General features: G+C 41.2%; 1 protein-coding gene across 2 annotated transcripts in view; it reads right to left on the minus strand.

Moving 5' to 3' along the window:
* LOC101856724 (solute carrier family 28 member 3) overlaps positions 1-10,899 on the minus strand; it is a 28,807-nt gene that overhangs the window by 13,611 nt on the left and 4,297 nt on the right. The window contains exons 1-3 of one of the 2 annotated variants that reach the window (XM_005094222.3): positions 6,609-7,062; positions 850-1,139; positions 135-302 (exon numbers count right to left, since the gene is read on the minus strand). In XM_005094222.3, the coding sequence (XP_005094279.1) occupies positions 135-302; positions 850-1,139; positions 6,609-6,635 (485 nt within the window). In that variant the 5' untranslated portion in view covers positions 6,636-7,062. Of the gene's footprint in view, positions 1-134; positions 303-849; positions 1,140-6,608; positions 7,063-10,899 lie in introns of those variants that run through there. The other variant, XM_005094224.1, reaches the window with a different exon arrangement.

The following is a 10,899-nucleotide window of genomic DNA, read 5'->3' on the forward strand; positions in this document are numbered from 1 at the left end:
CCAGAAGAAGAAGAAGAAGAAGAAGAAGAAGAAGAAGAAGAAGAAGAAGAAGAAGAAGAAGAAGAAGAAGAAGAAGAAGAACCACCACCACCACCACCACCACCAAGGAGCAGATTACGATGGAAATTGCTTACTATCGAATTATGTGCCGGATCCTCTTTGCTCTCTGGCTCGTATTGTAAGTCTGAAGCGTTGTTGGGAGAGTGCACTGGATATTGAGCATTGGTGTCAGCTTGTTCAGGATGATCAACCACATGATAATGGTTATACCGAGAAGAATGTACGATCCCTCGTCTCCGAATCTGGGGAAAAGAGAAAAAAATAACAAAGGTGAAAATGAGTTTTCGCTACTACTAGTCGTTGTTGTTGTTGTTGTTGCTGTTGTTGTTGCTGCTGCTGCTGTTGTTGTTGTTGTTGTTGTCGCTGCTGCTGCTGCTGCTGCTGCTATTCTTGGGGTTTTTTTCAGTATTACATGCCATCGGCGCACAAACAGGAGGAGCGGCCGCGTTAATAATTATTTTATTGACCGGCACACATTACAATTCAGGTGCAAATGTCCATTCGAGATTTTTACTTTGATAGGACGCCTAAACTCTGTTTCCTGCCTTCACCCATGTTTTTCCTTTTATTTTAGCGCTCAGCAAATCATTCACTTATCAAGTGTCAGATTGTGGCGTTCTTAGAAACAACAGAAAAATACAACATTTTTCTCAGCACGGAGTCCTCTCCAAAATCAAGCGTTCTATCTGTGAAAAAAAGTTATTTTGAGTTGAAAGAGCGATTAAACTCGTACACAAAAAGAACAAATCACCTTTGTGACAAGTGACCATACCATTGCTTTCCACTTACTTGTAGTACATACAGTAGGAAAAGTAGCCCATGTAGGCCATCAGCAGGAGTATCCGAAAGCCGTACGTGATCAGTCTTTTGTTGCGCTTGAGGAATGCCCCCACCGCCTCCTCCACCCGTTCCACATAGCGGGTGCAGAAACCGCTACCTTCGTACTCCGAATTGTCTGTGTCCATCTCTGTCACCACTTGATCCTTTTCTGGAGACTTTTCAGAGTTGACGTCGTGAAGCATGATACAGTGTTTTCTCAGAGACCCGTTCGTCTCACATTCTGGAGGCCTTGATCCGTCCTGAGGAATAAGAATTTAATCTACTAAATCTGCATTCAAACTGCAATTAGAAAACAAACAGCATTCATTATCTGGCTCATGAGACTGGGATGTCTACATTCTAATAAGGATATATTATTACATTACTCTTATATTACATTACTCTTATTCCCCACAACGTGATAGATTCGTACATGATTAAGAAGTCCTTCTCGATTTTCATTGCATCATGGCACAAAAAACTCTCTAAGAGTAAGAATAATACGCGATAAATTGCGTTGAAGTACCAGCTACTTTGCACAAGAAACCCGAAGAGCTCCTGAACGATCTTTTCTCAAAACTGAAGTGCACGGGATAAGAAAAGCCATTCGAGGGAAGGATACTGCCACCGAGATTCCCATTTCCAATTACTCTGAAACCGTTTTACAAGAATGAGGCTATACATCTTTTCTTCGGCCTAACACACAGCCTCTATAAGCTGTGGAACACATTCTGAGACCCTTGACTGTGGTACAGCGTGAACATAAGCTACCAATGAGAGAAGAAAAGTATCCAGTTATGGGCGATCAACCATTACCGATCCACCTTCTGCCATGTTTCAGATTATCAGTTTTTTTTTAAAACCATAGAAACTTGCGATGACTCCCATCAAACAGTGTGAAGTTGATGAAGGATGGGAATCTAAAACCAGACCTCATTTGTCATAGATGTGTTGGAGAAAAAGATTCGAAGAAAAGCATATAAAAGCTTCCTCAGATGTCAGAGTATGTTGCTCTCAATTTTTAGCATTCATGTAGATGTCATTTTTGGGGCAGCGTCTTGAAAACACTCTGTCGCCATATTTGTAGACCTCAAACAGAGGTAACATAGAGAGTGCAAAAAAGGCCTGTTCGTGAAAATGATGGACCTCCGGATACACTCAAACAGTAAAAAATAATATATGAAACAATTTTTTCCTTGTCGACCTAAACGTTGGAACCAAGAGGAACATTGCCCTTTCGTCAAGGGAAGTACTTGAGGAAGGCTTCACCTCAAAGTTCTTGCCTGAGTTGCACAATGTTCTTGATCGTTTTCAATGATGTGGCAAAGGTATTTAAGTCTGAAATGACTCTCTACGTTAATAATCTTGCCCTCTGGCATATATATCACAGCACAGTAGTAGGACAAGGAAGTTAAATAAAGACCTCAAGATGCTCCACAGTTACTGTAAAAAATGGAAGCTCAAAATAAACTGCACAAAAACAGTGTACACCATCTTTACAGAAAGCCATTAAAGGACCAAGGGAAAGCTTCAACAATTATAACAAGTTACAAGCAGTACACAGGGCTCAGAAAAACAAATTCTGAGGGCTCTTGACCTTGGTTGTCTCGCTATATGAAGTTCAACCACTTGCAACACCCGAAACTCTTTACGAGGTCCAGAATAATGTCCTTTGTTTCATAAACGGTGACATGAAAACCACATCTACAGCCACATGTAAAATCCTTGCAAATGAGTAGCTCCTGGGAATCCACAGAGATAGAGCAACTTTGGAACTTCAGGAAAGAATCAAAATGTTGTGCCCTAATCAATGCAGGGAAACAAAAAAAAAAACCAGCAACCCTACATTTAAAAAAAATATCTATCAGGCCTCACATAACAGAACTTATAGAAAGTCACCATCTGCCATAAACACAAAAGAAACCAAATACATTCCTCCCCACATTTCTTTAAAAGAACCAACCATTACAACATCTCTCAGAGACAAAAGCACATAAAATCGTCAGACCCAGTGACGCTTATGCTTGCTCACATCAAGCAATCGACAGTTATTCAAACGACTGGATATATGTCTGTACAAACGGCTCAACATTCAAAGCTCAATCAAAGCCGGAATGGGATATTTATTCAATACTCAGATGGATATTCCAATGAGATCTCTGCAGGCTGTAGATAGCAAGTCAGCAACTAGAATGCAAAAATGAAGACAATGGAAACATCACTATACCATCGGCTCCGCACAGTTTTTTTTTCCTAACTGCCGACTATTGGGATTTTACTGACTCACTATCAGCCCTACAGGCAGTATAACATCTTTGATTACCGTGATATAAACAAGATCCAACTCATATAGTGTTTGGCTCCCACCACGTAAAACCATTGTATACTGAAAACATGGTGATGCAGTGGATTCCTGGACTCTCAAACACTCATGGAAATGACAGAGCAGACACTTTTGCCAAAAGGGGATCTAGACAGGAGCAGCCCAACTATCCAACTTCATACCACACTGCAAAACAAACTACCAAAAGCAGGAACAAATAAGATTTGATGAACAGATGGCACTAGAGAAAGATGTGCATGGCAGTTTTCAAACATAATATGCTGCAACAAAACGAAATGACAATATCAACCACCTTCAAAGAAAAGAACAGACCATGATCTTCCGCCTGAGAACAGAGCATAACAATATATTGCTCAAATTCTAATAAAAATAAGAACTTCCCTCGAGCGTTCTTTGTGTGACTACACATGAGACTGTGGACCATCATCTGTTGCATTATCCAGCCCTGATTGATATCGCTGTTATGCTTTTCCGTTAAATTTGACGACACACTCAATGGAATTTATTCACAGCAACTGCAGAAAATCTGCACTTATCATTAAATGGCATTGTGTAGAAGGGGGAGAGCCCAGCTAATGCTGGATCAATAACAACAACAACAAAAAACCGCAGCGAGCAGAGTAGAGACGCGACAGCAGGTGTCCAGTATGTAAATGACTTTCGTTGATTTCCAGCTAATGCATTACCTGAACTTGTGTTTCTAAACATTCTACCTGGTCTCACGAAAGCTACGATCTGCTCTTAGTTCTTGATCAGCACTTTATGTATTATAATGCCGAAATCTGAAAGGCCGCATTGGAACATCTTTTCTTGACATAACACTGTCATAATTGTCGATTCCAGGTTTATGAAAACTTTGTTCCCTTATTTTTCAAGCTAAAAATGTCTCCTAGCATGCACTGTAATGTGTGAAATGCACGTCCCACAAATATGAATATCTTAGAATTGCGTCACTAATGCCACAACAGAATTTCCATGAAATTCCAATTCTTCAACTTTGTGCAAGAAAGTCCCTATATATTGCAAACTATACAAATAGAACTCCCTTTGCCTATCAAAAGAAGACATGACGAAAGGAAAATAAATTTTTTAAAGCTTTTTCTCGCTAATTTTACCTCTGAAACCAGGCGAGCCCCACCTTCTTCAATCACAAACATCTAGACTTCTTTTCGAGATAAATGCTTATTGTTTTCCTTTTGTTCAAGACAAATGAACAAGCTAAAAAATGATATTAATAACTACATACGCCCAAAAATTGACGAGCGCCTGATTCCACCACGTCGTGACGCATATTATGAAAACACTCCCTCCACACAATACACATTTGCTAGTTCAATTATTCTCGCTCATTTGCAATGACTTTCATTGTCAATACAAATCAAATCTATGTCACCTCCACCACCACCCCCCCCTCTCTCTCTCTCTCTCTCTCTCTCTCTCTCTCTCTCTCTCTCTCTCTCTCTCTCTCTCTCTCAGTCTCTCCTTCCCTCCTTGTTGCCTTTACTGCATCTCGCCGTTGCTGTCGTCGTGCTTATTGTATTTGGTGTCCTACCACACAGTGCAAGCCACTTGCAAGACGGAGCACGGGGTTCCCCCCTCAGGACTTCGGGATGAGAAGAAGTCTTTTAGGAAAGACAGAAAATACGCATAAGGACCCCTTTCAGATTAGAACTTCAATCTTCTGTTGCACCGATTAAAGGCGTAACCACACTGTTGCATATTTCATTTTACCATTGTTAGGTAATAAAGCTCAGTGGCCAAGAGTTCCTGAGATCGAAACTTGCCAATGCGAGAACATTTTCTTTTCTAAAGTCTTCCCCTTTGTCCTCCTATCCTGTCCACTAGCCCTGTCCACTAGTCCTGTCCACTAGTTCTGTTCTGGCATCTGCCTTTCTTTCCATTCTCTCTACCCCCCCCCCCCCCCCCCCCCCCCCCCAGCCATCCCTGACTCCTTTTCTGCTCTTCTTTCCGTTATTCGTGACTCTTTCTACTGCCTGTCCTGGTTCCTTCTTACTACTATCTTTCAAAAACACCCCTGATCTAAAGGTATGTAAGATCGAATGCCTAGCCTTCTCTAAAATGGGCGAATCACGGAGGTACCGTGTGCAAGTTGATCACGTTAAAGATCCCTTGGTGTTCCTAAAACAGATAAGAGTAGTCTTCGGCCGCTGCCCGTGCAAAATTCTGAATAAATTCCCACCAAAACTGAATATACTTTAGTCAGTACAAAAATATATATTCCGTTAGAAATCGGAGCGTGGTTGAATGAAGGCAAGGGGCCCTACCAGGTTGGAAAAACTGCAGTATCTATTCGGAGACGGCTCCGACGGAAATAGACCGATCAAAATGCTTTGTGTCTCTAGACCAAATTTCCCAAATCTAGGGGTGTACATGGGGGGACTGTTTTAACCCATAATTTGATATTTTGCAGTTAAAACTGGAGTTTTCTTGAAAATAATTGATTTGCGACTGTTTTAGTGGCTATATGTCTGATCTGCAGCAAATAATACACAGTTTGACCCCCCCAAAGCAGTGCATGTGCGAGAGAGCGTCTCCAAATAGTTCCTGGGTCGCTAGGGACGTCTCCGAATATCTTCTGTCAGAAAAAAACAGCCACCTACGTAAAAATTAATTGCATTGCAGGTTGAAAAACCCGCAGTTGACTACACCCTGAGATTGAACAGGGAAACGCAAAGAAGAAGAAGGTCTGTCTACACTGTTGTGTGTGGCCAGATTTACTACGATCTTCAAGTAAACGTGGAAGGTCTGGATTTCAATCCAACTTTGGTTCGTCTTTCTTAGAAGGTTAGCTTTCAGGTCAGGACGGTGTCCGATGAATTCAAAATAACACAGTCTTTGTCCCGTCGACGGTTGAACAAGAAACACAGACAGAACATTATATTGGTTACACCTCGCGGAAAAGAAAACTTTCCAACTCACAAGAAAGTGGGTAAAACATAAGCGTCATTTATAATGAAACATATCGTCCAAATCGAGCGCATTCCAAGAAATTCTTGAACTAGTTATACTCTTTTAAGACCAACAGTTGCAGAAGACTTAAAACTCAATAGAAAATTTTGACCGGTAGGGCCTACAGATCCTAGAACACAAGGTTGAAACCAAACAGTTGAATCATCAAGTATTTTCATCGATGACGAATCTTGTCAGCGAGATGTGCTAATTCCCTCGACGCGATAATGGTTGTTAAGACGAAACGAATTTGCTGACTAAATGTTGTTTCTTCCCTGAATTTTTTAATTTTTTTTTACATTTTAAGTATTTTTGCTTATTTTCAGCGTGGACATTATGCGGGTTATCGTATGATTTTAAAATCAGAATCATTTCATATTTCCTAGAACCAGGTACACTTTTTAAAGAGACTTACATTCTTATGTTCTGAAGTCGCAGTCATCTTATTATGTTTGTTCGTATTACTGCCTTCTCAAATCCGTGACCAATATAGAGCGATGTCGTTGTTCTGAGTACTTTCACCCACTTTGAAGCATTCTTATATCAGCACCAAACAGCATCCGAGTGACTCATCAAACCCCGCAAGTGACAAGTTTTTTCAATGACTGCACGTATCAAGCGACAGTAGGCTGTTCGTTGAGTGCAAAGCTTTAATGCAGTTCTCGTAAAAATCCCTCCACTATATATGGCATTTCGGACATGCACCTACCCAAAGATTTACTGTCTCCCAAGGCCAAAGTTTCGTGTCAAACTTTGGCCCCGGGATGACGAGTCTCCAAACACAATTTGAGGTCATGTCACCGACTATTTGTTCGGCCTCAAAGATGAGGAGAGAACCATGGTCTCTTCACTAGGGGTGCTACAGAACGTGATAGGCCTCGATGGCATGGTCATGATAGCTCTCAAGCCAGCTCTGCTGCCCCCTTTAAAAAAAAAAAGAATCTGCGTACAAAAAGGAGTGAGAGTGTTGTTGGTTAGTTTCCTTATCTGCCATGAACACTCTGTAAGTGGTTCTTTCACTGGCTGCCTCCTGCTTTGACGTAGAAGCGTGCCATGAAAGAAGCTGGAGGTGCAGCACACTTAAAAGCCTTCGGGTTCACCTTTGACCTAGACAGGTTGATTTTTGTATTATTTAGGGGATCTGGATTTTCTTCTTTTTCTTTTGTACAATTTGTTTTTCTTGTTTGATTGGGGGTTTTGAGGGGGGGGTGGGGGGTTGTTTTGTTGGGGAATTGAGGAGAGGAGCAATAAGTTGTCGCCAGGAACAGTACGGTCGTGAAACTGATAAAATGGCTGAACTTCATCTTTTTGCAACCTTAACTCTTAATGCAGCCTTCGGGGCACGGTCTTGGTGATCTGTTTACCTTACTGTTCAGACAGTCTTGAGCGAGGGTAGGAGTCTCTGACTAAGACTCCACTGTCTACTCAGTTGTGCCCCCTGTTCATTGTGTGAGGGGTTTTTTTCCTGTCTGCCGCTCTTTCTTCTCCCCCACAGTATTCCGGGTAGAACGATATAAGAAAGGCAACTTGACCGTAATCACAATATGGCCGTCTCATCTCAGCTTCTTTTCCCTTTGCTGTTCTGACAGGACCGGCAAGGGGGTCATGTGACGCTGGTTGGTCTTGTAGACTTCTTGTTTCATGACGTGGTCCATTTATAACTCCTCCCATTTCTGTCACTCGTTGAGTGTTGAACGCCTTTTTAAAATACTGGCAAATCAAATAAATCGGCACATCAGCCAATGAGAGGCTTTTTGTCGTGTTAAGGTCTAGACATCGTAAACTAGGCCTTCGAGCAATAACACAACACGGTTTAATTGCAAGAAAGCTCTCTTACTAGTCAGTTCAACGGTGGTTCAGTGTAACATTGTCAAAACAGACTCCCCAATGAAATGGAAGACTTAAAAACATGTTTAGTTAAGATAATTTGGTGAACTAAAGTAGCATTGACTTGCTAGGCACTTAGTTTAGAGTGTTTCATTATTGTGTTTCCATTTCGTCACCAGCGTGTTTCAATTTCGTCAGTCTTTGACATAATCTTAATTTAAGTCCATTACGTTTTATGGCCAAGATAATGGTTTTAAAAAAAAGGTTGCAAATGAAAGTTCGTACTCTTTACCAGTACCACATGCATAGATTATGAGTCAACTTATAATTCAATATGAGGTTTGAGGTATTTTGGAAGGAGATCGGGATGGGCAGGCATTTGGTTTGCTTATTTCAGAATCGGGGTCGTCGATGCAAACGCATTTGGTGATGGGCTGGAATAACTCAGGTTGTTGTTTTTTCGTGTGTATAGATATAACTCTTTTTTCCGAAACTGCATTATGCGCAACAAAACATGCGCTGTTTTGATATATCTTGTACTTTTAAATTCTTTTACACATTTCCCTTCTGAATGCAAGTCCATAAAAAATACGTTATCTTTTTCTACCAACCCCTTCCTCGATAAAACAACAAATACTTACCAACCATTTGTGGCCTTGGCGTAAACAACTGGATTTGGTTGGCCCAGTAACACGTTTTCATGTTTTCTGCTTTTGGGAGGTGGGTAAGAATTAACCTATATTGATTTCCTAGTATATTGAAATCGTTATATTAGCTAATTGTTGTGGGTTTTGGCAAATAGGAAATGAACTTGTAAACACACACATACACACGCACTATGGATACGTTGCTCTTAAGCAAATCCATAAATCGTGAAGGCTAGCAAAGCTCTTCTCTGGATTTTTACACCGAATTCATAGGCATGTAACGAAATAGCAACATTATATTATGAAATTGGTACTTTTGTGACGAAATTGCTGTTAATAACGTTATTTCTGATACACCACTCAATTCGCTGACAACTCACTTCTTGTAATTCAAACTACTTTTGGGGTAAGTGTTTAACGGCGCACGCAATTGCATAAGGCCATATGAACGCGCGGGACACATCAAGCATTTTCAGTTTGGTAGAAATTAATTTTGAATTTTGTCGGGTGGTGGCCAAAGCCTCTCTTATTGATTGTAGGCCCACCAAGGTACACAGGACCTCCGACATATTTTTTTCCGCCTTTATCCGAGAGGGCTAGGAGTTAGATCTTACCTTCCCTAATACGAGGTGCCCGTTGGCACGATCGGTTCGCTTCGGTTCGGTTTGGCAGGCGGGGGTAGCCAAATTGAGGGGGCAACGCGACCATCGTGGCACAAACCGATTGCCCGACTTGCAGCCTCAAAAACAAACGCGTTTGTATTCAGGCTGCCAATAGGGCTACCGGTTGACGATTGGTTTGGCGATCTCCCCTGGGCACTGGGTAAAAGACTAAGGGTGTGGCTGAAAGACAACAGTAGGAAGGAGCCAAGGGGTAGCAGTAGAAAGGCAGCAGGAATAGTCGAGAGCCCAGAGGAGGGGACACGGGAGGGGGAGTAGAAAGTGGAGACGGAAGCCGACGACAGAACAGAAGAAAACGTTCTGTCGTTGTCAGATTTCGAACCCGAGACTTATTGAATAAGAGGCGAACACTCTACCTCTAGATCACGAGAACCCCCCCATTAAAAGCCTAAAAGTTGGAATCTTGAACAGGCACGAAACCATGATTCGTCATTCGACAAAGGGAGCAAGGGGGAACAAAAAGTAATGTCACAAACTGGGATCCTTAACTTTTGTTTGTTTTGTTTTTTTGTTCAAATTATCTTCAAGAGTCTATCCTGTTGGCAAACCTGGTACAGCTTTGAGATCGTCTTTTTCATAACATCCGTGATTCACCTCTTTCATAACAGTGGGCTTGGAGCTATTTCCTCTTAAAAAATGGCCCAAAGTTTTGTGAAAACCAAGCCTGATTTGGCAAAAAACAAAACAAAATAAACCCCGAAGAGACTGAAAAATAAAATAATTAAATGTTTTTTTACAGTAGATTAAAATATTCACTTCGTAAACTAAACGAAAACTTTGTCTAGATGTTTTGTTAAATATACAAAAATACAAAATGCACTTTAACTTTTTGCCTGGTCAGAAATGTACATCTGTCAACATTAGAAATCAGACCAGGTAAGTCATCACTGAAGCAAGAGAGGGTGAAGGCCATGGGTCCGGCCAAACGTGTGACTCATGTAGCCAAATGAACTCGGACAAGACGTGAAAACTATAACAGTAGGCGGATAGAGTGCGTCGGCGTAAATCAACATCTCTCCTCTACTTATCTGAGATTTTAAAGCTTAAATAGACAAACATGAGTAATTCTCCAATTGGACCCGTCTTAACCTCTTCCCTGCTGTGTGGACATATGTATTCACTTGTGTTCCTCAAAACATGTTCAAAGCTATTTATTTTCTTAAAGTGGCCTGTAGAGGAGGGTTTAGGAGATATAACTACCGCATGTGCAGTTGTTTATTCTTAGATGAGGTGACAGGTGCTATGGCTTTGCTTAAATCTCTCTTGGACAAACAATTTATAAAGCCCGTACAAAAGAAGATAGGCGTCTCATCAATGAAAGGGTTAATAAGTTTCGAGGTCCCATTTTTTTAAGGGACCAGACCATCCCTAATTAGATATAGATACGACAAAGAACCGGACTGCGGATAAAGTTCGTGCAGAGAAAAGCTGCAACCTGTATGCTTCAGATGATGTGGTGAAGGGGAGGGAGGGGGGCACCCACAGATGGGGGAGAAATGGGATTATATTGCTATTACATTATATTACATTACATTACATTATATTATTATTA

This window comes from Aplysia californica, unplaced genomic scaffold (genome assembly GCF_000002075.1).
Source record: "Aplysia californica isolate F4 #8 unplaced genomic scaffold, AplCal3.0 scaffold00078, whole genome shotgun sequence".
NCBI lineage: Eukaryota > Metazoa > Mollusca > Gastropoda > Aplysiida > Aplysiidae > Aplysia > Aplysia californica.